The sequence below is a fragment of the Zonotrichia leucophrys genome, chromosome 7, assembly GCF_028769735.1.
Source record: "Zonotrichia leucophrys gambelii isolate GWCS_2022_RI chromosome 7, RI_Zleu_2.0, whole genome shotgun sequence".
Taxonomy (NCBI): Eukaryota; Metazoa; Chordata; class Aves; order Passeriformes; family Passerellidae; genus Zonotrichia; species Zonotrichia leucophrys.
In genome coordinates this window covers 22,122,684-22,150,088 of record NC_088177.1, presented here as the reverse complement: position 1 = coordinate 22,150,088, position 27,405 = coordinate 22,122,684, and the positions used below count along the sequence as shown (strand labels likewise).

Sequence of the window (27,405 nt, the reverse complement as noted above, 5' to 3'; positions counted from 1 at the left end):
CCTACTTTAACAAACAAACCTCCAGTATTCCTCCATGTCATTTCATTCAACTTTCCTGCCAAATCTTCAGCATACTTTTCAACTGAGTTAACTTTAACTAACTCCAGTGAAGGATATTCCTTGACATTCCAATTGTTTATTCCCTCTAGAGCATGGTATATGCTCTCTGAGCCCTTGATCTTGCACAAGCTAAGAAAACACAGTAGTTTTAAGTCATTAGGCTGTTGATGATGAAAGCTATCCAGGCAAAAGCCCTTGTGCTGGACAGCAACTCTTAGTCTTGAGATTTCATGTAAATTTCACAAACATTTACAGTAATTGTTAATTTCTTCTCTGCAGAAGCCAGTTGTCCATCACGTCAACCTCGTCTACTTTTCACGGATAGATAAGATTTTTTATAAAGAAAATGGATTTTAATGCCAGCGTGATCAAGCTCTAAGACTGATCACATTTACATTCTCTAAATTGGTGGATTGCTTTGGGCACAGTGTGAGAAGCTGTTCCAGAGCACACCACCACCGTGCATTTGGAACGGGCCAGAAAACAAACTACACCTCCACACCACACCACCTTTCTGTGACACCGCAATTGCTATCAATTGTCCCCTTTCCTCTTTAAAACATTTGTTATTTGGTGTGCTGGCTGCTCGCGGAACAGCTAACTCTGGTTTTGATGCCGAATACTTCTATTCGGAGTGGTGAGGCTGCAGGGTGGCCGGTGTTTATCCAGTTCCCATGTGTGACAGAGTGCCAAGGGCAGGCGTTTGTGGCGGCGGGGTAAGAAACACCACGGTCCCGTACCTGCGTGTCCGTGCCCCGACACGAGGCACGAGCCGAGCCGTGTGAGGCGTGAGCCCGGCGAGGCCGAGGGCTCTGCAGACCGCACGCCCCCCCGGCATCGCCGTTGCTGGGCACCGGCCCGGGGACTCCCGCGGCGGCCCGGAGGCTGGAGCCCCTCGGGAGCCGGGCTCCGCTGACGGCCGCGGGTGACGCCGGCCCGGGCGGAGCTGCCATCGAGGGGCGATCCCACCCCCCGTTCCCGGGCCGCCGCTTTGTCCTTGCCCGGCCCGGAGCACGCGCGCCCCCGGCCGCGGCGGGAGCGCGCCTGCGCGCACCCCGGCGGCCGGCAGGCGGGAGCGAGCGCCCCCTCTCCCCTCCCCCGCTCGCCGGGAGCTCCGCCGGCGGCCGCGGGCAGGCGGGGGAGCCCGGGCGGGGCGGGGAGAGCCCGGGGGCGGCCGGGCCCCCTCCCCGCCTCCGTCCGCGGCGCGCTCCCGCCGCCCCCCGCCCCGGCCCCCCGGCCCGCCGCGGGAGCCCGCGCCGCAGAGCGGGGCCCGCCAGCGCCACCCGCCGGCCGCGGGGCCGCACCGCGCCTCCCCCCGTCCCCCCCTGCTCCGGCTCTCAATGTTCCACACTGCCCGGCCACAGAGCCGCCGCCGCCGCCGTAGAGCCCCCCGGCCGCCTCCGTCCCCTCCTCGGGCGCCGCGGGCCCGGCCCGGCCCCCCGCCATCCCGCCCCTCCGACCCAGCAGCGGGACAGGACGCCGGCGAAGGTAAGGGAGCGGCGGGCGAGGCGGCCGCCGCGGCGGCTGGGCGAGCGCGGTGGGGGGAGGCGGGGAGGAGGCGGGGGGGCTGGTAGAGGAGCTTTGTTCTTGTTTTCGGCGCTCGCTGCCTGGCGGCGGCCGGGGACGCGGGGCCGGCCCGAGTTCACGCCTCACTTGGTGCACACGCACGGTGCGGAGCGGGGCCGGGCGAGCCGCCGCCGCCCGCCGAGCCGAGGCGAGCCGAGGCGGGCTGGCGCTTCCCACAAAGCGCGGCCGGGCGGCCGCCTGGATCCAGCCCTGCCGCAGCTCCCACCGCTCCTCCTCGGCCCCCCCGGCCGCCGGGGCAGCCCCCTCCTTCCTCCCCCCCCCCGCCTTTCACGATCGGCGGAAAAATGTCGGTCTGCCTGGCGGAGCTGCGCGGGGAGCGGCGGCGGGGAGAGCTGTGCAGAAGGTGCAGTTTGAATTATGCTTCTTCCCCCTCCGGCAGCTCTGTGGTGGCCAAATGCAGTTCTCGCTGCTGGCCATGTAAATAACCGGGGCTGCTGCTACCCCAGTGGCTTTAAATGCGTCGCGGGGCTTTTCCCCTTACTAAAAAAAGCCCTACCACCAATAAAAAACCAAACCTCGTTCCCCCCGTGCCAGCCCTTTAAATGCTTAGAGCAAGTGTACATTTCCATCTGAAATCAACCCAAGTGTTACTGGCAGTGTATTTTCTCGGAGAGAGGGGAAGAGGGGGGATCTGGCGTTTGGACCCAATAAAATGCTCTGCTCCAGTGTAAATATTTACAGGTTATTAGTGACTTTTTAAAAACATTTTCAGTGAGGTCTGTTATTTACAGTGTGTCATAAGTTATTAATGTTCATTGCCTAAGTACCCTACTAAATCTGTCTCATGCGTTAGAACAAAGTCGACAATTGGCATATTGTTTAAAGTATGAAAAAAATGTGAGTGGGTTTAAAAATTGGAAATATCTGTATTTTCAGAAATGTAAATATTGCTTTGTAGCTGTCAAACTCCAGTCCTCGGGCATGAGACAGGAAGTATATTTTGATTAATTTCTCACTCTAACTGACTTGTCACCTATTCAAAGTTTTCTGGAACTTGGGGAACGCCAAGAGAGAGTCCTGCCTTCTATGAACTCTCCCTCTTTTCTTCCCCAAAAAAGTTCTGCATGATGTCCAGTGGTAGGCAGAGGTCAGTGGAGCTTGGGGAATGACAAGAGAGAGTCCTTCCTTGTGTATTAACTCTGCCTCTTTTCTTTCCCCAAAAAGTTCCCCACGATGTCCAGTGATAGACAGAGGTCAGACGATGAAAGTCCAAGTACCAGCAGTGGTAGTTCAGATGCTGATCAGAGGGATCCGCCTGCACCTGAACCTGAAGAGCAAGAAGAACGAAAACCCTCTGCCACCCAGCAGAAGAAGAACACCAAACTTTCCAGCAAAACTACTGCTAAGCTATCTACTAGTGCAAAAAGGTAAAGGAGGGAGTGAAACATCCTGCAGTATTTTTGCACGGTATTTGGAGTCACAGTACTTGTGCTGCACTTGTCAGGGCAGAGGCATTCTTCTTGTAAAGATATGTGGAAGGGAGTGAACTATCAACTTGGGTAGTTGACAGGAGCCTGCTAAGCAGTGTTTTAATTAATCCAAGTCTTGGTGGGGTAACAGTTACACAGAATGATCCTATGTCTTTTGAAGAGTTGGTACAGAACTTGGTAACTTACAGGCTGACTGGGAGGGGGGGCACCTCGGTACGTTTTGTATTTGCAAAAATGTGTGAGAGAGCTTTGGTGCTTTTTTTCTGAGTTAGGTTTCCATGCCTGATTGGTATAGGGTGGAGTCCTCCTGGAATATTTTATTATGGTTGGTAAACTGATGACAGGCAATGCTGTCTAATTAAAGAAGTCATAAAACCCCAGTGGCTTCTCTGGGTCTTATGAGGGCTTTTCATGATGATGCACAGGAGAGCCTTACACACCTTGAAGGAATGGGTTCATTCTGCCATTCTCCTGGGAGAAACTTAGGTGGGTTTTCTTCCTTAGGATATGTGGATTTAAACTGGGATGTTCTACATTTAGCTTCTACCTTTAAGTATGAGAATCTTCAGAAACCTTGTTTGTTGTATTGGTTGCACTTTCATTTGCATGTAAATTTATTGGCAGTCTGGCTCTCAAGATGTATACTCTGGTAATTTTCTCAAAGATCAACTGCGTGAAATGCTCAAACTTGAAATTCTTTAATTCCAGCTGTTTTTGGAGATGAAACATAACTTTCCAGTCCTTTCCCTGGAGTTGCTTCTCTTTGAAAGCGTTTACAAGTATCCTGTAGCAAGAAAAGTTGTAAAATAGCTGTAGTAGCTTCAAATTTTGCTTATTCAGTGTGACTGTTGTAGTTCTGACTTTTACAAACACTTTAGTAATTTTGCATTGGACTTAAACTTAGTAAATTCTTTTTGAAATATGTTAAAATTGTTGCAGAGAATGGCTGCATGGCTTTGAAGACTTTTGAGCTTGTTAAAGAAATCCTTTGAAGTAAGACTGGCTAAAGAAGAAAAAGTTTTGCAACTACTATGTAGCACTTGTAATTTGTTGTTACTTGTCTTTATTTGGCAAGCCTAAGATACAGGTTTTTGACAGAGTTTTCCCATATTGTCTTTCTTTCATTTAATTGTTGCAAGTCTAATTCCATGCATCTCAGATAGTTCAGTAGGCTGAACTTATTGGTATTAATGCAAGGACATCCAGAGCAGTTTCTGTTAGCTCACCTTTTAACATCTGCTATTTGCATGAAATTCACAGTATTGCTCTTATGGGTCCTTTGGTGAAGTCTTGGTCTTTTTAAGAGGAGTTAACCATGTGTATTTTGAAATTGCACGTCTTATGTACTTGGATAAACTTAAATTGACAGGAAGTTTTCAGTACTCATTTTGCACATCTTAACTCCTTGGGAATGTTTGTAATAGAGTAAAGTTATGCATAGATTATTTCAAGTTATTGTATCAACTTTTATCACATAAACACAGCTACTGTATAAGGTTGCAGGAGGAAAGGCAGCAGAAGATAGGGAGAGAAGCAAAGTTGATCCAGAGAGATTATTCCAGTAACAGAGACAGCCTGGCAGATCTGCAAATCCACTTTTTAAACACACTGCAAAGTAATAGGTAAAATATTGTGCAAAGAGTGTGTCTGCTGCCAGCACGGTTCATTTGAGCCTCAGTCACAGGTCCTGTAGCTCTGGTTTAAAGTCATTGTCAAATCTGCTTGTGCAGGCTCCCCCTCCCACCCCCGCCTCATTTGCATATTAGCTTGAAAAGAAAATCTCCCTGGTAAAAAGTGCTCGGATGTGAAAAAGAGTTACTTTCCTGAATAGTTGTGGGAAATTTCTACCCAGCTCAGCTGTAAGCGTTCTGTTTACATGCAGTGTGGAGCAGGAAAAAAGCTGCAAAGTTTCTCAGCTGTGGGATTTGGGTTATGCCTCTGAGAACAAAGAGGAAGCAGCCATGTTAGCATTACTGAAGGCAAAGCCAATCTTGCATTTAACTGCATGGTGGTAGAGGGCAGTGTAATTCCCTGATTTATTCTATAGACTATCTCAAATGCTTTGTGTCTGTTCTCATTTCACCAACAGAATCCAGAAGGAGCTAGCTGAAATAACCCTTGATCCTCCTCCTAACTGCAGGTATGTAATGGCTTCTTAAGTTGTGGTCGGTGTAGGAAAATAATGGTCTCAGGTTAACAAAAGGCAAACTTCGTGTTTATGACGGGTGACTGTTAGACAGAGATTGCATACAGAGGATTGAACAAGCACACACAACATTTGAAACTGAAGTTTGATATTTTGTTTGCATGTTGGAGGTGTAGTTATTAGTGATTGATGTGTACAGTGAAATCTGTTCGGTTTGTTGTTCATAGCTGGTCACTGCCTTTGTGAAACATTAATTATATGAATGTCAAAATATGCTGAAGCTTTCAGCTAAATGTCTGCATGTAATTTGAACTGGGTTTTTGAGTGCTGAGTTTCTAGAGTGGTCTTTTCATTCTGAAGTAAAGAACTGTATGTGATTTTTATATGCTTTCTCTTAGTATGTTGTTTAACAGATAAACTGAGCTATTGCCTCTAAATTTATGTATCTGTTGGTCAAAGTTGTAGTCTTTTGATAAAAAGAATATTTCTAAGGAAGTTCCCAACTTGGGAGGCACTTCTGTTTGGTTTTAGAAAATAAAATTTTAAGCATGGAAGGCTGAGTGATTTAGTTTTAAAGTGATGGTTTGGAATTTAAGTACTTGATCTGTAGGAAAGTTAGATAGTAGCACAGTTAGACGATTTCTTTAAATCTTTTTAATGTTTTACTTTTATTTAAAGGATATATAAAAATTCTCATTAGCTGTTAGCATCCCGTGTTCAGATTTGCAGTAAAGCTAGCTTTAAATAATGTTGCTTTCATTTGAGACATCTCTGTAAGATTTCTGACTGGAAGGTATCTTAATAACTCGTGTAACAGTGAGCCATGGATGTGTTTTTAAAATTTGCTGGAAATGCTTTCTGATTCTGTGTTGGAATTGTTTGGCTTTTGAATAGTTGGTGGGTGTTTTTGGAATTTGATAAAATATGAGCTGTTCCTCTGTCTCACTAATCCATGAGTGCAGGGGCTAAACCAAAGCAGTGTTTTATTGAATTTGTGGTGAAGGCATCTTGTCCTGAGGACTATGCTGTTGCTTGCCTGTGGCCATCTGATGTATTTGCATGTAGGGTGAGTGGCTCTGTTTGTTTGGGGTTTGTGTTTTTGTTTTGTTGGTGGGTTTTTTTGTTTGTTTGTTGTGTGGGGAGATAGGTTTGGTTTTAAATAACTGCTTTAGATAACTTTAAGTTAATTACTGGGATATAGTTCTGTGTTGGTCCTGCATTTTATATTTGGACCATCAAAGGGGCATGGCAGAAGAGAAAGTATTTAAATAAAATAGAATCCCGACGCTTTGCTTACAGTTGCCAAAAAGATAATTGTAGCAGTTTTGGGTACAGCAAGTTACAGCTTTTAAAAAGAGAAGCCTTCTCACTCTGCAGCACTATCTGATACTTGGCTCCCTGGCAGAGTGTGTTCCTCTCCTATTAGCACAAGGAGTATTGCAGAGCATTTTGCTTATGAGCTGGTACAGCCAGATGCCCAGGAATGATGTTGAGAATGATGAAACTCCCCCAATGTGTCTAAAATTATTCAAGTTTCTTTCCTACAGAGAGTAGGAAAAGAATGTTATTTTTTTGCCACTGTGGAAGTCAATGCTTCTGTTCCCATAGGTATTTTTATGAGGAATTTGGTGGATTTACTCAGTAAAAACTTTATGATGACTGCATTTTTACCTTTTGCAAAAAAAAGAAAAAAAAATCTACAAGAGAAACAAGCTTCTGTAACAGGAGATCTGGGTTTTCATGATAAACAGTTTGAACAGAGTTTCAGTGCCCTAAGTATTTACTGTTCCACTGAAACTGACTTGTTGGAAGGAGCCTTTCTGGTACCAAGAAGTAAATGCAGCTGTGTGTTATGTGCAGAAACAGTTGGCACTTTTACTTTCTTATAGGGTGTAGTAGCACAGATTAGGCTACAGATGACACAGCAGGCTGATGAGACCTCGGCACTGCTCATCATGCAACAAGCAGCAGAATGCTACTTACTACATTTCTTGTGAAAAGAAAAGAATTTGTAAAAAAAAAAAAAAACAAAACATTTAAAAGCCTGTATAATTTGGGCATATTCACATGTGCTTTAAAAATAAAAGCCAGGTGTCTAAGTTCTCCCAGAACCAGTTTTTCACGCACAGTTGTTTCTCTTCCAGTTCTAGAGCACAATCTTATCATTTGCAGTCCACATATTGCAAACTTCACAAGAATACAACTGGCAACTAATGCTCTTGGATGCTGATAGTCCTTCTGCTTACTCAGTTACATAAGTAATGAAAAATTAGCAATTTTTAAAATGCAGTAATGACACATATAAAATGTTAAATGTTACTTTAACAGGATCCAGTACAAATACTAAAGTACAAATATGCTGAGCTCTCACATATCATGTTAAATACTGATATCTGCTGCCACTTCTCACCTGGCAATGCAACTGCCCAGAGTCACCCCATGGGAGTGACCCGAGGCTGATTTATCTACTTTAGAATGACACCACTGGCTGCACTGTGATTCTCATGCAAAAGAGGTGTAGATTTCCCCAGCAGTTGCTTTTCCTGCAGTCACACCTATTGCTGTAACATCTGCTTTATAAAAATGTCAGAGCCCCAAGAAAGCCCTGTTCCTGGGTATGCTGAGCAGGCCTGGGCTGCACACTGATTTCTATTTTAGGCACTGGAATAGCAGAATGGCAGGCACAGTAAAACTGACTAAACTGTAGTTTTTCACTTGCCTGTCTCAACAAAAAGGATTGATTTCTGATTCTGTTAATTGGACAATGAACTGTTGAAAAAATCATGTTGTCATGTATCATGCTGTCATGTTTGTGAGCAGTGAATATGAGCTGCATCTCGGTACCAACTGTAAAACTTAGTGTCTTCATGCTGATAGCTTTACTCCTTAACATGAGTAGTACTAAATTCCTGTGATTTTGGTGTGATTTTCAAGAAAGATAAAGCATCAAAAGCTATAAAATTAAGTTCAGTCTTAGGCCACTAAAGATGTTGGAGAAAAATTAGGTGCTGCTTTCCACTCATGTTTTCTCCTGTTCAACATAAAAGCCTGAAACATTACTGTCCAACATACACCATAGCACTAGGACACATAGGTGTAAACTAAGGACAGGTATCTGCTTCCATTTTTTCTTGGTTTTGCAGTCTTAACTCAAAGCTGTGCTACTTGATGCAGTGTGCTGTATTTAATTTCTTTTGTGCTTTTAATAGCATAAAGCAAAGCTAAAAAGATCTTGGCCCTATTGCTCCTAGGCAGCTCAGTTTCAAACCATGGCCAAGCACTTATACACACTTCAAGGTGTGGAAGTGTGCCAAACCCCACTGTTACAGACTCTCAGGTAAATGCTGCAAAGATTTTGCACGTAGTGCATGGTAAATCTGGGCTGCAGAGATGCTCTTAAATAAGTTTGACATATCTGGAATAACTATTGTCAGCTCATAGCATAAAACTGTTTGGATCAGAGGTCACTGCTCTGTAGTTAAGGTTTTGTCTGAGGCTGCTGTTGAGACCTGCAGCTCAGGTGGAGCAGGGCGCTGCTGTCTCCAGCTCTCATTGTATTTCCTGGATTTTAGGGCTGGCACAAGTGGGGCTGTTCCCAGGGGTGCTGTGATTTATAGCAGCTTCCTTTAGCTGTTCCTGGCTGCCCTGCTGATCTACAATAACAAAAATGTGTATTCCTGGTTTTCTTTGCTTGCTCTTCCTCATTTCCATTCCTAAATTAAATATTGTTCTTCTCTGTGGAAAAGTTTTTGAAGTTCTATTTAATAACACTCATGTCAGCTTAGTTTATAGTTTACAGCCCATTTACAACAAATCCACTTTAGTGTAAACTTTGCAGGAAATGAATGCAAACACCAAATTCAGTGTATCCACTCAGAGCTTAATTCATGTGGTTTAAAAAGTGGTGAGTTGAAATAGTGCATCTTTCCCAGGCAAGCAGGAGAATGTAAGTCTTTTATATCCTGTGCTGTAAATTTGCTTTAATCTCTTCTCTTTACTAATGTGAAAATCAGATATTTGAAAGCAGATGGTTAAAAAGAAAAAAGTAAAGTGGAAAGGCCAGGCATAACACATGCCTTGGAGCACTGGTCAGAGAAACAACTTGTTTTCTTTGTAGCTGCTGGGAAATGGGACTTAGTGCTAAGGGAGAGCTGCTTGGATCACCCCAGAAGCTCCCTGCTCTGTCTCATTTTCTAGCCAGTGAGTGCCTGACCTTACAGGTCTGTTGGAAAGATTTTCCTTAATAGGGATTGCAATATTGATTCCTATTTATTTTCAGGCCTTGTATGCTAATATATACTAATGTGATTTCTTGAGCAGTACTACAAAAGGTGGCAGTTGATGATTTTGCTGTTTGTAGCCTCTCCTAGACTTGCAAATAGGTTGATGGTTTATGGGTAGTTAGTTTTGAAATTATGTATATTAAAATAACGCTCCAAAGTATGTGGACTAAGAACGAATGGAAGGAAGATGTGTAAGGGGTTTGTTTTAATATAGGATTTTTCTGCTTCCTAAGAACTGCATTTGTCCCTTTCATTACTGCCACATCTTGGGCTAATTCCACCCTGCAGAGTGTTGCCAACACCAGGGTCTGGAGTTTGACACAAAGAAGAATGCCTGCAAAATCCTGGCAGGCGAACACTATTACTGCTTTGGTTATGGACCCATGAATCCAGATGTGTGTAACTGTCGGACTGCACTTGTTATTCCATCAGTGTAGAGCACTGCAGTGTGTGTTTAAAGCAATATTGTGAAGGTATTCCTCAGACCAGCAATTTAAGCTCTTTCAGTTGAGCTGTTTGAAACGAGGAGCAATGAAAAATTGTGCTGGTGGTGCAGACTTGTCCACGTGCAGAGGTAGCGCTGGATTTGAGCTGATGCAGCCTTGTATTTGTGAGGAAGGTGCTGCAGCTAAGCTTGTAGAAGCATTCCTTTTGTTAACATACTCTGTCTGCAGTAAGGTTATAGGCAAATGTTTACTCTGCAAACAGTTGTGCCTGTTGAAGATGTTACTGCACAGCTGTGGTTTGCTCCAGTTCTGCCACAGAGGTGACTACTGCAGTCAGAAAGTGAAGCAGATTCATGTGATTACTCTGTAATGCTCCCCAGGGAGGGAAAAAAAAAGGGAAAAAATCATCCAAGTTTGCTTAAATGGTTTAAATAGGTGATTCAAATGAACTCTGCTGGGTTTTTCCTCTCTCCTCTCAGAGTAGGCATTGTTCACACAAAGCTTTTTGCCACACACACCAGGATATGAATAAGCCAATCCATTCCTTTGTCTCTCAAATATAGTAAGTTTCCATCTCCCCTTTGTCAAAACCAGGCATTCTATTGCTTTTATGAAATCAGGAGGAGAAAGAATATCTTGCATGCAGTCAAATAGAAGCCTTTATACAGTAGCACAAGTGTGTGCCCCTCTTCACATGTATGTTTTTTTCTTGCACTCAAGCTGTTGACTTTTAAGATCGCTGTAAGTCTCCCAGTTTTGTGTTTATTCTTGTTGGTCAAATGTCTTCATAGTACTAAATACTGAATCCCAGTGAAAAAAAAAAAAGTCAATTTTTCTGGTTTCCACTTCTGCAGTGAATACCCGGTTGTGATCACTAAATGGTTCCCTATAGAAGAGCAGTTGATTAAGGTGTGTAAAAGATAGTTATGTTTAAAGTATGTCCCCAAATGCTTGTGCTGAAGCTGAATGGGCAAAATTTTAAAAAAATCACCCAAACTCTACTTGATAATATATCTTGTGACACATTATGCTTTTTATTGTCTCTCTCTGCCCAGCACTGTCACCACTGAGTGCAGTAAATGCATTCTATGTGAAAAGACAGCTGAAGTTTGCAGAATGGTTTTGAGAATACAACCCACAAGATTATTTCTAACACTTCCTTCCCTATACAGAAGTTTACAGTTAAAAAAATACAGTGAAGAGGGTTCATGGCTCCTCTCCAAACATATTTGAAGTAACTCTCAAATGAATATTGAAATTCTACTTGTTAGTATTGCTCATATCTAGAATTGATTTCTCTAGATTTCTCTTTATTTCTCCTAAGCATTTTTTTCCTTCCTTCCTTCCTTCCTTCCTTCCTTCCTTCCTTCCTTCCTTCCTTCCTTCCTTCCTTCCTTCCTTCCTTCCTTCCTTCCTTCCTTCCGTCCTTCCTTCCTTCCTTCCGCCACTTCCTTCCTTCCTTTTTTCTAACCAGAAGACTATAGTCCAGGTCAGAGTAGGAAACAGTGGTGTAATTTAGCACAGCAATCAGAAGTCTGGTGTTTTTGTATTACTGTCCAGTTGGAGAAGCAACCTTTATGTTACAGAGTGGCTTTTACCTTATTTGCTAGTAGTGAGTGAAACTGCTTAAGTAAGAGGGATGATGCAAATTCAGAAAGGCATTTCAGTAAAATATTTAAGTGTTAAGTAGAGCCAGACTGCACTGATATTTAATATACTTTCATTTAAAAACTGCACTAGTGAAAGATTGTGTAACTCCTGAACGTTTTGAATTGTGAGAATATTTAAATTACTTTATTTTCAGTTGAGACTAGCTGACAGATCTACTAACTCAAAATACCTCAAGTTATGGGATTTTTTTTCCCCTCTGCTAATATTGACCTCCTGCAAGCTGTAAACCAAGGTTTTTTATCAGCCCCCACACAGTGAATTTCTCATGCAAGTATTTTCTCAGTGACATAATTAAGAGAGGGTTATGCAACACAAATCAACATATTTACTCATGGGAATAAGTTTTCATGCCTGCAGATTTGCAGGTTTGACACTTGTGTGAGCAGTGTCCACAGTACTGTCCTACCTGCTCTGAAACCTGTGTGTTAGTCCAAAGATTGTATAGATACTTGGCTAGTTTATAATAGCACTACTGAAAATGAAAAGAAAATAAAATTTATGTTTTTCTACGTACTTTAAAGTTGCAGAAATGGTTCAAACACGTTTTCATTCAGCTACTGGTGTTAAAGAACTGATACTCATTTTGTCTTATCTGGAAACAGTAGAAAAGCCTGACCAGTTTTTTAAACAATTCTTTAGGTACTAGTGCAAAAATTTGGGAAAATGCCAAGTAATGGGTCTTAGAGTTAAGGACAAATCTGCTTTTTGGATTTGTATAAATGTACAAGGGCCCTGCAGGCTCTGTGACAAAACTGACTAAAGTATGCCAAGTATATGTATAGTTCTTTCTTTTTACACTCAAGCTGTGCATTGCTCACTCCTGCCAGCCTGTCATACTTAGTTTGTGATCAATAGTATGTGTGGCAAGGTCCTAGCACTGAATGCTTCCCCTCTCACTGACTTGTCTCTGTGTATCAGTTTCTCTACTATTATAGAGTTGGGAGACCTACTTCAAATTCAATTTAACAAAGTGCAAGTACAAGAGAATCAGCTAAACAGCATCAAACTCTTTATGTAAAATTACCTAATCCTTATAAAACTGATGTGTGGAGGTTTCTTGGAGCTGGTGTAACGTGGGTTTGCATAGATGTGGAACATTTTGAGACAGGTAATACACAGATCATTAAAAATACATTGAGCATATTTTCTGAGTTCAGGGCTGGGTAGGCAGGAGCAGGAATATCCAGCTGCTGTCTCAGACAGAGGCATGTGTACCATTAAGCTCTCCAGGAGCTCTGCAGTTCCTTTACATTGATGCCTTACTTTGAGCCAGTAACTGCTGGTGATAAATGAGTCCTAGCCTGCTTGCATTAATTTGGATTAATTTTCCCTCTGCAGAGAGAGCACTATACTGTTACCTAGTTCAGAACTGTGGCTGGAGTAGTTGTTAATTTTATAGCACTTACAGTAAAACAGGCTGGCCAGACCTTTTGGGAACTAAGATGCAAATTCAGCTGACAATGATTAAGCTACCATTGTAAGCATCACTTTCAGAAACAAAGGAGGGATAAGATTTTTTTGATGAAACAGCAAAGTGACCCGTAGTTAGCAGTGAGTCACTTCCATGTTGGAAGAATCTGTAGAGGACCATCTGACAGTCCCTAGTAATTGATGTTTCCCTTATTGATGAGGATACTGCCCTAGAGCATATAAATACTGCCTTTGGAGTTAACAGTGGGGACCAAAGGGTTGTAGCACACTGGAGGACAGGACTAGAATGCTAAGTGATGGGGGCCAATGTAGGAAGTGACCTTAAAAATATTGTGTAATTTAATAATGAGAACTGCAAGGTAGAGCACTTTAGTAGGCTTAATCAGCTGCACAAATCTGTGGGGAAAAAAGATTGGATGAGAAATTCTTCACAATAGGTGTAGCCTCTTTGAGGATCATGTGCTTTGAAGGAAGAAGGAAAGAAAGGAAAAAATCTTCAGATATAGAAGAAAGTTGCTGCAAAGGAAATAAGGCAGTTGTTGCTAGTCCAGGGTTGGTAATTATGATAAGCATCTTCAATTGCCATAATGAAGACATAAAATCAATGTAGAAGTACCTGGACATAAAGACAGCATGCAAAAGGTGGTGGGTCTGCATTGCCAGAGGTTTTTAAGAAACAAAGGACTGACAGGAGCAGTTTAGATATAGTTTTTTTGATTTCAAGCAGGAAATAGACTAAGTGACCTCTTAAAGACCAGTTTGACCAAACTAGCATTAACACTGGATTTAAATTATAATGCTAAAGGAAAGCTTGTAGGGAAGTGATTTTCATTTCATTTAAAAACTGTAATTTAGTCAGGGTTTCGTAGTATAATCACCCTGGAAGATATACAGGTGCTATGATTCCAAGCAGTAGCAACAATTATTTAAAAAGTCATTGGAAGTGCACAAATTTTGTGCTGTTGCCAGTCAAAAAAAGCAAATGTCCTGTGATTTTTCTGCTGATTTATTGTTCCCCTCTGTCTGTCCCCTCCCCCCCAATTTTGGCTTTGTTTTAATTTTTACCTAATCTTACTTTAATTGCACAAAGTTGTTACCTTCTGCTAACTAGAAATTAGCTAGGCACATGTTCTCAGTTCTCCAGAAGTGAGTCACCTTTGTGAGAAGCAAATAGCACAGTAGATCTGCAGTAGATGTTGAATTTTGATGCCTCATATCCTCTGTGCTTGGGTGCTCTGTGTTTGTTCCACAGGCCCATGAATATCTCTAACATTGAGCTAAACAAAATCAAGAGGCATTTTTGTCCTTATACAGAGGCAGTTTGCAGTAGCTATGCAAGCACTAATGCATGTTGCCCAGCACCCCAAATGGATCAAGCACATCAGAAAGCAGTTGTGTAGTGCTGTCTGTGTCCATGGATCCTGGCTTGAGGCACCCTCTGGAATCAGAGCTCAGACGATTGTAGTGAAAATGTAAGCAGCCTGGCAGGTTTCCAGCTGATGAGTTAATGCTGCTATAAACTTGAGTAGTTCCTCTCTGAGGCATGCAGAAGGGTGCAGGAGCTGGGAAGGTAGCCAGCAAAGTCAGAGAACAGTCGGCAAAGCTAAAGGCCAGCCTCAGGGATTCACAATGAATTGTCTTGGAGGTGAGTTCCTCCCTTGCCAGAAACCCTTCATGTAGCTTCAGTGGCAGGGCTGGAAATCAGTAAGAAAATTAAGGCTCTCATTCAGTGCAAAGCCAGCCTGCCTTTTGGGAGCTTTTTTAACATAGCTTGAGCAAAGGCAGCTGTGCCCAACACTCAGGCCGCCCTGTGACTGACTTAGCAGTACAGGTGCTGCAGAAAGCCAAGGGTTCTCAGTCAATGCTGGCTCAGTTTGTTGAGCTTGAAGCTGCAGTGAGGTGGTTTAGGTTTGAACTCAGGTTATCACTTCACTCTGAAGCCTAGACATGGAAGCCACCAAAATGTGATAGAGTGAATCAGTAGAGCATCAGCTGGTCAGATTTCATCGGACAAATGAAACATGGGTGCTCTCCTTTCTGTAAGGGAAGGTTAGCAGCAGAAAGCTGGTTTTGTTTACAATTTCAGTAAAGCATTTATGCTGTAAATGCTTTGAGCAGAGTGAATTTTAGAGGGTGTGGAAAGTGTTTCAGTAGATCAGTAGCTATGCAATAGGACAGATGTTCACCTGATAGTGGTTCTTGCTGTGAAGGCTGCTATTGTGGCAGACTGGGCAGGTTCCTCCCCAAATAAACCTTTTTTGACTAAGGACCTGTCTGCTGTGTCCCCACTGCCAGGGGTTTGCTAATACTGTAGCTGCTGTTTGTCCTTCTCCCTGGTACCCCAGCATCAAAGGCTCCATCCAGGCTGGAGATCCAAGGGATAAGTGAGTGATGCAGGGATGGTTAGCTGACACAGAGCTCTGTGCTGTCACTGTGCATCAGTGCCTGTCCTAACTTGTTCATAGATACCTAGGCCATATCCATATCTACTTCATTAATAGCAATGGCAAAAGCTGTAGTTGGACATTACAGATTTAGCAGCATCTTCCTCTAAAGATACCCTGAGTGCCCAAAGAACTAACATCCTTATGCAAATAACTGGTTTTCTGTTCAGAGCTTTGGACTTAGAAGGAAAGTAATGAGTTTTGGTTTGATTTCTATAAAGCTAGTGCAAAGAGAGGTCTTAAGAGACTAAAATCAACTTGCATTGAATACTCTAAATCTGTATTCACATGGAAGCAAATCTAAGTGATTTGTTACACAGCACAGCCTGCTGCACATTAACCATTGCTCTAATGATATATATTCTTATGCAAAAGGTAGAAATATTGTAGAACCTAAAATTCTACAAGTGTGATTAAAAACATTAATCTGAGAGGGTGGTCTTCACTTGATGAACTGTTTGAAGCACAGTCTGTGGCTGAAAAAGTGTTTCTTGTCTGGAGTAGAAATTTTGTATGATACCCATACAAGTTTTATACAGCCAGGTAGTGCTAGCTCCACCTTTCCCTTCTTTCACAGTCTTGGATAGCTGGAGTAGTATGAAGAGTTGCAGTAGCATCCTGGATGCTGTGTATTTTGAGTGTGATTTGCTTCTTCCTTTTTTTTTATAAGCCAGAATTCCGGTGGTGTACTTAGTTATACCAGAGCAAACACACCACAACTTGTTTTTTTTCAAAAAGAAACAAGTTTCTGAAAGTGAAAGGGACATCATCAAAACAAAGCAATGATTTGTTTGATAATAGAGAGTAGCAAGCCTTAAATAGATCCATATGTGGAGAAGTTGGTTACTTTCAAGGTTCTCTGAAAACAAATGCAGTGAAAGCATTTTACTTTCAAGTGTTTTGTTTGGTTTATTTTTCATGGTAATACTGCAGACTAGCATTATCTAAAGTCTTTGTTTTCTGTTAGAGCTTTTTGGGTTTTGTTGTTTTAGGAATTGAAGAAGCAAAGTAATTTCTTATCAGTTATAAAGCAAGCTAACAGTAGCAGCTCTCTATACTAAAACAGCTGTTGTAGGCTGAGCACCATGTGGTTCTCCCAGATGTGAAGGGCGTTCTGGCAAAATTACTGTTCAGTGACCAGTGTGTCTTACTAGGAATTAGAGAAGGTAGGGTAAGAGATGGAGAAAATAGAGACTGATGTGAGCTGTACTACTCTGAGAAATGACTTTTCATCCTCCTGGACACTGTTTATGCTGTTTGCATTGCCTCTGAATTTCTCTGAAGGCTGTGCTTGATATCTTTGCTGTAGATGGCTACTGTCTACTTTTCATTCAGGCAGGACTGTAAGAGAGATTTTGATAACTCTGGGGTTTTTTTCTGACAAATGCAAGTTGATGTGCTTAATTTTTTCTTAACTCCCACATTCTGACCTTGGAAAAATAAGTATAAATAAAATCTCTTATCTGGATCAGAGACTCAGCTGTGCTTGTACTCTTTTTGTTTTCAAACATGCAAGTAAGGAGACAGGAATGACTGTGAACACACCTCTCTCTGCACCTGAGATAAGCTGGATACCTCCCTGCTAAAATCATCCATCCAGGCTGGGCAGCTTTCCAGTAAAGATGACACGTGCCCACCAGTGTGATAGCAGCTGGTTCCAGGAGGTGGAAAGATAAGAGTGCTGTTTGAAAAAAATGCACCAATAGAAATATAATTTGCGTTTTCTACTTCTTGGAACTGTGTGAAGAACAGGTAATTATGAGAGACTGTATTGCCCAAGGTCTTAGTCCAAATCTATTTATGCCCAGAAGAGTTCATGTTTGTTAACTTTGAAAGAACCATTGGCTTTTGAAGCATGAATGAAAAAAAAAAAAAAGGTAACTCTAAATGGTTCAGTGAGCAGTCCATGGAGTGCACTGAATGTTATTTCTGAAAGTAATTCTGTTGGTCTTTTTCTGCAGTTGGTTGCTGATCACAGACCAAGGGGTCAGTTCTGGTTGGCTTTGCAATAGATGCCATAAACAATGAATGCTTGACGAGTGTCTGAGAGATGCTGTGCTGCATCTGCTTGTGTTTTCCATATGCAACTCTGTTCCCTTCAAAGTCATCTGGCAGAGTGCAAAGCACCATGAGTCATCCTGGCACTGCTGGAGTGTGTAACTGCAGTCTCTTAGCTAGGTGCAAGCCAGAGCCTGGCTTTTAGCCAGTTTGGATGCAGAGCAGGACACAGGAACACCCATTGTGCTGTTCTGTTTTAGGTGGGTGGATAAACTGCAGTATGAAATTGCACCAGCTGCATGTGTTGCTAAGAGGCTGAAACCTCTGTTAGGAGTGAGCATGTTCCTGGGGGACCCCAGCTCTGCTCCAGGACCAGACTGAGCCAGGCACCTCTTTCCCCTGCCGAGGAGCAGTGCTGGGCTCGGTGTGCTGGTGGTGCAGCCGTGCTCTGCTTGCAGTGTGGCTCCAGTGCCTGTGCTAGCAGGCACTGTGCCTCTCAGTCTGTCAGCAGTTTCTCTGAGTTTTTTTCTAGCCTCTAAAGTTTTAATGGTGGAGTCTGGATCACCACTGGAATAGAAATTTGGGGAAAAAGGTTTTCCTGAGGGAAGTTTGAAAGACAGAAGCTTTACTATAAAACTTTTCTATTCTCATTTTTGCAATCTGCAGTGAGTTGTTCCTGATAGCATTAATTCTTCTGGCAAGTAGAGTTAATTTAGGTGTTAGTCTTCATGCTGCTGTATGAATTATAGATTTAATTATGGTCCAGGTGCTCAGAGCTTTGCCATTCTTCTATGTGTTAAATATAAAGAAAAAATAAGTCTGAGTAATTTTTTGGCTTACTGAATAAATGTAAACACTTGGAAACTGTGCCAAAGTATAAATAAATAGAGGATTTACTTCACAGAGAATGTTATTATCTACTCCAGGGTATTCTGCTTTATGGGGAGGATTAGTGCTTTGCATTATACTGGGACACACCTTTTTACAGCTATGACTCTGCAGCAGAAGATTAAAAAGTTTTCCCTTAATTCCTTGTGTTTCCAAATTTTCTTTTGCAATTACAGCTCATTACTAGAGGCCAAAGGTTGATTTGAGTTAACATAGCCGTAACGAGAAACGCTCTCTGATTCCCTGATCCCCTGTAATTAAACAGCCTACTTGTAGTATTCCTCTTCTTCTGAGTTACTCAGTCTTTTCTGCCTGACAGTTTTGTCAGTCCTTGAAGGTTCTCATATTGCAAAGATACTTAAGCATGTTTGTTTCTTGTCCTAAACCAGATTTCCATCCTCTTTTCTCCTAAAGTATAAGAAAATTTAATTTTTGATTGCAATTTAATTCCATGAAACTCTTTCCATAAATCTCTGTTCATAATCAGGCTGGATATGTGAGCTTTGAAAAACCCCTTTTTTTACTGAGATTTCATCGGATATTTGGGCAAGGGGCAAGTATGTGAAGTATGTTAAATAACTGGGACTTATTTCTCTTCATTCCTCTTTTGTGTCTACAGTTTTAATTACTGCCTTTCTGCTTTGTGGCCCTGAGTCAGAGGAATCCCACCTTTCTCACCTTTTCCAGGAAACTCTGTGTGTGTTTAAATGCTTTTCTGAAGGGAATGTGAATTGGCTTTGTTTCAGCTGCTTCTATCAAACATCACTTGACAGAGCCTGTGGGATAATATGCCTGGGTATAAGATGCCTGCTGCAGTATTGGGCACAAAAAAAATTTAAGACTATACTTCTTTAATTTATTTCACTATTAGCATGCATGCCATTTATGGATGCAATAATATGAAATTTTCAGATGAGGGTCAACTAATTTATTCTTGTAATTGTCCCCTTATACTCCTTCTAATTTGTGAGTCAGAAAAATGTGTGTCATGATTTCATTTTTCTTTTGGGCACTGCAGCTACCCTCAAGAGTCTGCTCTTCCTTAGACACAAATAACATATTTGATGCATCTCCTGAGGAAGCAGCCAAAAGTGCATGTTCTGACCTCATCTTTAAGCCTTTCCATTTCCTTTATTCACACTTAATGAAGTTACTATCATAACCATTAAAGATAATTGTGTAAAAGTAGATTATGTAATTATTGTAGTTGTACTGGTTTAGTATAAAGTCAGGTATTGATTCTGATTCTTTATTTTGGCCCAGTATGGAAATGCTAGTTTGCTCTGATTGTTGGATTTGGAAGTCTGTGTTGGTTATTTGAGGTAGCTAGGGAGTTTCTTTCTGAGGAAATCTGAATGGTTTAGAGCACTTTGATACTTTTGTTTGAGAAAAGAAATTAATTTCCATTGAAGAAAATGTGTTTTCTTCTTTCTTTCTGTTTTAATGTCTCAAAGGTTTTTCCTCTTTGATGCTTAGTACAGGGGTTCATTTACAAAGGTTTTGCCAGTATCCCTCAGGTCAGTTGTGAGTCACTGGTATCAATGCTATGGAGAGCTGTGCAGTGTCTTCTAGATATCACTGGTGTGAATGGATCTACAAGTGGGTTCTTACACTTTTTGTAAGCTCTCTTGATGCACTGCACTTTTTAGTTGGGGAAGCTACATATGCAATTTCTTTATTTGAATAAACCTCTAATGTGGTTAAGTTTAGACTAAGATCTGGAAGTAAACTCTTCATAGGGATTTTCCTGTAACAGAGCCTAAATTTAGCCTTCTTTTATATGAGCATAATTTTAGATCATGAAGAACCTACACTTTGTGGGAGGTTAGTGAATGAATGGGCTGGGGCTGACCATGTAGAGGCTTTCAAGTCCTTTACTCAAGAAGGAAATGCAATTGATGTCAGCATGTTAATTTGATGGAGTACATTTATAGGAAGCTTTATACAGCTGTTGAGTGTTAACTTAAAATCGTGTCTTCATTTGCTACCTTTGTTTGTTTGCTGTGTCCTTAGGTTATTTAATAAAACATGCAGTAAATCACTAGGAAAATTCCTGGACTTTGTCTTCCAAACAGCTATTGTTGTCAATGTTAAGGGTCTTCATGTCTTAAACAAAACAGTCATTTTTCCTTATAGCAAAAGCATGATTTTGAAGAGTTACTTACTATTCATGTGTTACTGTGTATTTTTATTTTAAAACGGAATTATATCAACTTGGTCTTTTCTGTATTTTGAAGTCAAATCAAGTCACTGTGACTTCTGAAAATAGAACTGCTACTGTACAAAATCCTAATTAGTATAAAAAACGTTCAGAAAAACATTCCAAGTCCGTGTCCACATTCTTCAGATTCCCTTTGTTTCTGAAGGCCACTGTGGGTTTGAGTGCTGTATTTCTGTGTCTGTGGTCGATCAGTGCATACAGTGGTGCGGTGCATGAGGCAAGGTTGGCTTGGCACCGCTGAATTGTCATCAGTCCGCTCTTTTTATTACTCATAAACTGTGCTTGGCTGTAAGCACCCTATAGATGCTCCCTGTTTAGTGCTCAGGAACTCTTTCCTTGGAAATTGTGTGCCTTTTTAATGTGTCATGGCTCAATTATCACATTCATTTTGGCTGCCAAAATAGCCATATATATTGTCTAGCAAGTGACAGCCTGGGCCTTTATCTCTTTCTGGCTGTTTGCCAGCTGTTTAATTGCAGCCCTGTGTTTGCTGTGTGTCACATCTTATGGTGGTCTATTATACCCAGCTAAAACAATATTTTGAAAATGTTTCAAATGTAAACTAATTCTGTGAGACTTTACATCCTGTTATTTACATGATCTGCTAGGAATGTAATGTAGGTCATTTTCCCCCCTACAAATACGAACATTTGTAACTCGGATCATCTTACGAATTTCCAGGGCAGAGAGAAGACAAGATGGGGATGCAGAAATGCTCTCTCATCCCCTTGAGAGATGTAATTAAAGCTGTACACTTGTCATGCAATTTTTCATTTGTAGTTTCTAAGACGTTTTTAAAGCCAAATATTCTCTTTGTTCTGCCTTTAGAAAAGAGCAAGCATACAGAAACTGAGCTGAGATCTCAAAAGGAGTAGCAAAGCCTGTGAGCCATATTTCTGCCCAAATGGATATTTTGGGTGAAGGTGATGTTGGTGTTTGTGAGAATGGTGTCTCACTGAGGCGGAGAATGGTGCAGGTGCTGTTTGCACACAGCACATTTGGGTTGGCAGCCACCTGCTCTCCATTGGGAAACACCTAAGGCAGGGCTGGCTCTGTGTCCTGCCACCCCACCCCAGCTGGGGGACAGAGCCACTCAGTGTGCAACCAGGATATGGGAGGGCCAAGCATTCCACAGCACTTAGGTGTGCAGCGAATCCTTGGGCTAAGTATGAGTCCGGTTTTAGCTACCTCTCTTTGTGCAGATATTAGTGTCTTGCTCATTTTTTGCCCGAAGAGCTGTTACCTTGAGAGTTTCAGCTCCTGGATGGATTCCTTTGTGGTGCAAAATGATTTAGCCTTAAGAGCAATGGAGGTACATTAGCTAACAATCTTGGCTATGTAGATTTTTTGGCAGAAACTTTGCTTTTCCACTGCTTTAAGAGGAAATCAGGATTTGTTCTATTGCTTGCTTAATAGGAAGAATAACTGTTTAACAAGAAAGATGTGATAAAAGTCTGGCTAAACAGCTTTGCACTTCACAGGAAGACAGAACAGAAGAGCACTTAAGAAAGATCCCATTTTTGTACAAAACACTAGATTTATAATTAAGTAGTAAGGATTAACCTTAAAAAAAGGAGAAAGGACAAGTTATCCTGTGGGCAGAATTAGACCTACAGGATTTTTTTCTTCTTAATTGGAGGGGAAAGGGTCCCATCTAGCTAAAGCCATCTAGTGTAATAGGAAGATATTAAAATGGGCTATTTTAAAGGAAATAAAATTATTAAGAATGCTCCTAAACCTTCTGAAAAATCCAATATTGTGTGAGGATAATGTACTCAAGCATTTGCATGTATGTTTTTTCTGGTTCATCTGCTAGAAAAATTGTGATAAATAACCCCCTTTTAGCATATCGTTTTGAGAAGCTGACCTGTTACAAAGTGAGCATTCAAAGGTATTTGGGAGAGAGTTGTACATATATGGGGCAGCTGGAGTGAGAATGGTTGTGGCAGTTCTGCTGTGCTGTCACTGCATGTCTCCTCAGGAAATGCATCAAAACAGTCACTAGTATATTTTTTTTTGTCGCATGATCTGCATAATTCCAGTAGTTTACAATGTGACCAGTCTATCCAGTGTCAAAAAAGGCCACTTTGCTTGAGTTTCTGCTTGACAAAATTCCTCATTGTTCCATTAAGCTTTTGTGTAAGGGCTGTATTTAGCATGTTTTGCATGTGAGTTTCTTACATATCCTAAATCACTTTACTTTCTGGTGAGTCTGAAGATATCATCAGCTACGTTTTGTCGTATACAGATGAAGTGGGTGCTGAAAGGCAGCCTGCAGAAACCCTTCCTCTCTTCATGCTGCCTGGTTCGATAAGGCAGGTGTGCCTGTGTGCCATTGACACAGAGGTGTAGATTTTTACTTGATTTGTTAAGAAGTTTTTGTTTCTGAAGAGAAGTTCCAACGCTCAGTGAATAGATACCCTCTCATTGAAAAACACTTATGTATTAGATGTGGTCATTGCAAACTAATGGTGGCTTTGGGGAAGTGAAGTTTCTTTACTATTTGAGATCTTCAGATATCCGTGGGAATTAAATACTAGGAAGTTAAATGCCAGCAAAGCTTGCACAAAGCCCAGCTGGCAAAGCAGTGATGCCAATTACTTGTCATGGCTGAACATTCACTATCTACTCGACAGCAGATATGAAGGACATGATCAGGACAGGTCACAAGGTGCATAACCCATACACCGCTACAGGCTGATCAAGCCTGAATGTTGAAATCATGAAACATTAATCAAATGCAGGAAACTGGTGGGAAGCAGGGTGAGAGCAAATACCCGTGCTGCATTTGCTGTGGAACTGTTGAAAGGCGCAGTGTGGTGCGGCCAGAGTGCAGAACTGTCACGGACCAATGGTTCAGGCTGAGTGTGGACCAGCTGCAGTACTGGTGCTTCAGGGTTTTGCTTGGCTTTTCATGTCCCTAAGCTTGCTGTGCTTCCTGTTTCAAGTCCTGTTTCACATGCTGCCTTCATTCACCATTGGTGACTTTTTGCATTCTCTTCCTCTCCCAATTTCCACAGCTGTGATTTCAGTAATTGGGACTAAACACTGGCCTTTCTTCAATGGAATTTCTTGTATAATCATAGCTACTTTCTTTGGGGATTAAAAAAAATAAAACCAGCATACATCCTTGGCAGAAACAATGCAGCGTGTTCAGGGTTAAAGCAGACCAGGAAAAGGGACACTTCCCTTTCTTGTAAAATTAGCTTTGGTTTCTAAGATCCATCACGCTGGAATGCAGCCCTGAAATGCCAATTTTCTTGTAAGGAGGAAGCAGAGCCAATTGACTTAAACTTTTAGTTGCATCTGCTGGCAATTTCCACCAGAAGCTAATTACAGCTCACAGCTATCACCAGCAGATGACTGACTAGTTCTACCTCACAAAAAAAGAAAGTTTAAACCCACACAGCGGTTTCTTTTTCCTTGAAATTGTAAGACTGGGGTAGCATTTTTCAAGCAGTTATTTTACACATACAAAGAGAAATCTTCAAAATTTAGATAAATTATTTTATCATACAAATAATATTTCTACATCTTTCCAAAGCTGGAGGTCATTTATTGGGCTTTGCACTGTACCCCAATATCATATCAACACTACACATTGTCTGCATTTTTAAATTGTGATGTTATTAACCCAGCTCACTTTCTGTGTTGTCAGTTCTGGAAATTACTTCAAGATAAAATAGCTCAGACCTTTTTGCTTTGTTAATGCTGCAGGTTTGAAAATGCTCATGGGTACTGAAATATTTGCATCGCTTGATACTGTGGTTCCACCAAAACGAATTTTGCAAGAGTGAACCTTTTCAAGAGTGATTCTTTTCAACAAAGAATGGAGCATGACTTGGCTAGCATCACTAGATGGCGTTGCCTGGTAGTCTAACAGCTGAGAGTCTGAAAATAGATTAAATTAATGTAAATCTGTAGAGTAATTTAAACATTTAAATCTTTCACTGTGTATGTCTTAAGTGGGTTTTTTTTCCCTTTTTCAATCATGCTTCTAATTGTTGAAGAGAGGGTGTTGTGCTGAAGTGTTACTTCTGCCTGTTGTAGCTCTTAAGCAAGTAGTGAGTGTGCTGCAGTTTCTGCTGGTTCTGCTCTTCCTTGGCCTGCTTGAGCACTCCTTGAAGTCGTGTGCTGAGGGATTGAGGCTCAGCCAGAGCTTGTGCTGCTGTTTCATGCCTAGTATACACAATTAGCCTCTTTTAATGGCATGCTGAAATATTAGCAGAAGGACTGTTTGGAGGATGCCAGGGCAGACAGGCAACAAAAACTCTGCCAGTATGACTTTGTAGAAAGCTCCTGGTGCAACATGTGTTTCTAAAGTAGGATGTCCACTGTTATTACAGACAACATGAAAAAACCCCAGAAGTGTTGTTTGGGGCTTTTATTCTGTTGTTTATTCTGTGGTTTAGACCCCATGCCACATTTTTTCTTCCTGGCTGGTTTCCTCTGTTTAGTCAGTGGTCAGTCATGCTCTGGCAGCAGAGTAAGGTGACACTGCTGTGCCTGCACGTGGGGCATGACCATGCCTGCACACTGTTCTCTGGTGTGTTTTTCCCAGGCAAGCCTGGAGGATACCTGCCTTTCATATAAGTAGTGTATTTAGCTGAAAGCAAAAAGATGTCAGGTAGGTGGATTTATTCAGGGAGGATGGTAAGGAGAAATGATGAACCAAGCAGCTTTTGTTCAGCTCCATCACCTGCTTCTTTTAAACTGTAAGTGGGAATTTGGCATAACCTACTCCCTTTTCTTAGTTCACTAGCACTTTTAATGTAAAACATCTCCTGCTTGACATTACAGTTATTTTAAAATTCTCTCTCAACCCATTGCAGATGTCTTAATCAGTCTACTAAAAATCAAAGAATTGTTGTTGACAAGAATTGGTATAACTCACTTGTTTAGTTTCTTCGTGTAAATAGTATTTCTAGATAATGTCAATCAGTTTGCCTGTAATTATACCCTTAAATGTAGGGAGTGTGCACACCTCTGGTCGTTTTAACACTTGTATTTACAAAACAATATTTTTAAAGACTTAATGATAGAATCTTAGTTGTAGAATAATGTTGAGGGTTTGCAGTTTGGACATCTATAAAGCAGTATCACATTTCACAAAAGAATGAGGAATAAAAAAGCCAAGTTAAAGCAACCAACAAACAGTAACCATGTACCAGACGCTTTTGATGAAAGTTGCTAACCAAAGCTTCTGTTTATAAAACAGATTTAGAATTTGGTGCTAGACCTTATTTGAACAACTTTCTGGAAACCTGTGCAGTGTATTTCTGTATGTGAAGGTAGCTCTTTGCAAAGCCTCACTACAGAAAAATGTCAAATAAGATCCGGGGTGAGAGCAAGGTTGTTTGAGAACTGCAGCACAATGCTTAACAGCTCCTCCTGTGCTGGGGAAGCGGTGTAAGAATTCCAGGACAGGAAAACCGTTAATCTTCTTTTACATATCCATGTTTTTAAATCAGAATAATGTGAGTAGCTATAAATTGATCAAGTCACTTATAAGCTTATTTTTCATTGCTTTACACCAGGGAATTAATAATAAAGGTACAAAATTTGGTACAGGAGAGCCCTGGTAGGAAAGGTATGTATTTGAACACCCCAGCCCGTACGGTACTGAAGCACATGCTTGTATCCCATTGAAGGCACTGGGTTTTGAGCACGTGCAGAAACACTTCCCGAGCTGGGTCTCAGGGAGGGGAGTCAGTTAAGCAGAGCCAAACGCAGAAAGAGGAGGGGAAACCAGCATGGTGACTGCCAGTGGGAAATAGCTATTCTGTTCATTATTTTACAGGGAAAAGCTCTACCTGTAGCCGTGCAATGCACTGCTAAAATTTGTACCAGACCTCAAAACCTCATCTTCAAATACATCTGATCCCCAGTGCCTCCACAGGGGGTGTAGCCCAGTGCCAGGTCAGTGCATTTAGAAAGCATAGGCTTTGGTGCCTGAGCAGGGAAAGGAAAGAGAAAGCAGGGGAATGAGGGCCTGCGTGCTGTCCCCTTGCTTTGCCAGCTTTCTTGTTGCCATTTCAGAAACACGCCATTCAGAGGGATAATATTTCTGCCACACCTCCATCCCACTGTGCTGTCTGCAAGCAGGAGAGGCAGAAATGTGGAGCCAGTAGTTTTGAGGAACTGCTCAGAACATTGCTGTTTGGAAGGACACTGTTTCATGAGCATAAAATCAAAGCACACATTCAGTGCCAGTCTTTTCACCCTAATTTTACATGAGAGCTGAATGCTCATTTAATCCTGTTTATTTGGGGGCATTCAGCACATAATACTAAATGTGCTTGATTTTTTTTTTATTTGCAGGTCACCTTTTAATGGAGCTGTAAAAGTAAGTGTAAACTGCACCTTCTTTTGTCATCAGTAAGTGCTGAAGGGTGTAATGCTCAGGGCAGGAGTGGCTCTGGGCTCACATGTGGGACAAGGATGGGCAAACCCTAGCACTACCCAGTAAGTAAGAGGGTTGAAAGGCATCATGGGCTCTTGTTCATTTGCACTGTCTGTTTGTACAGGCCTTTTTAACACTATAAATACTTCCTTTTGGTTTCTTACTTAGGATACTTCTCAGAGGCCCCGTTGTGCTAATCCTAACAAAGACATGTCCAGAAGGACAGTTTTTGCACTGAAAAGTTAATCTGCAATAGCTAAAAGTTCTCCTGTTTGGTTGAAAAAGAGATCTGGATAGCTTATCTTGATGTCCTCCAGGCCAGACATAATTAGGAAACAGAGCTCAGGCTGCTGCCCTGCTCAGGGAGGTAGCACCATACCCCTTTCAGAGTGTCTTA

At 41.8% G+C, this 27,405-nt stretch overlaps 1 protein-coding gene across 1 annotated transcript in view; it reads left to right on the top strand.

Annotated features, from left to right (window-relative positions):
* Positions 1–1,348: 1,348 nt before the first annotated feature.
* The window catches only part of UBE2E3 (ubiquitin conjugating enzyme E2 E3), a 54,255-nt gene continuing 28,198 nt past the window's right edge, over positions 1,349–27,405 (top strand). The window contains exons 1-3 of the mRNA XM_064718360.1: positions 1,349–1,548; positions 2,812–3,014; positions 5,167–5,217. Of these exons, the coding sequence (XP_064574430.1) occupies positions 2,821–3,014; positions 5,167–5,217 (245 nt within the window). The 5' untranslated portion in view covers positions 1,349–1,548; positions 2,812–2,820. The remainder of the gene's footprint in view (positions 1,549–2,811; positions 3,015–5,166; positions 5,218–27,405) is intronic.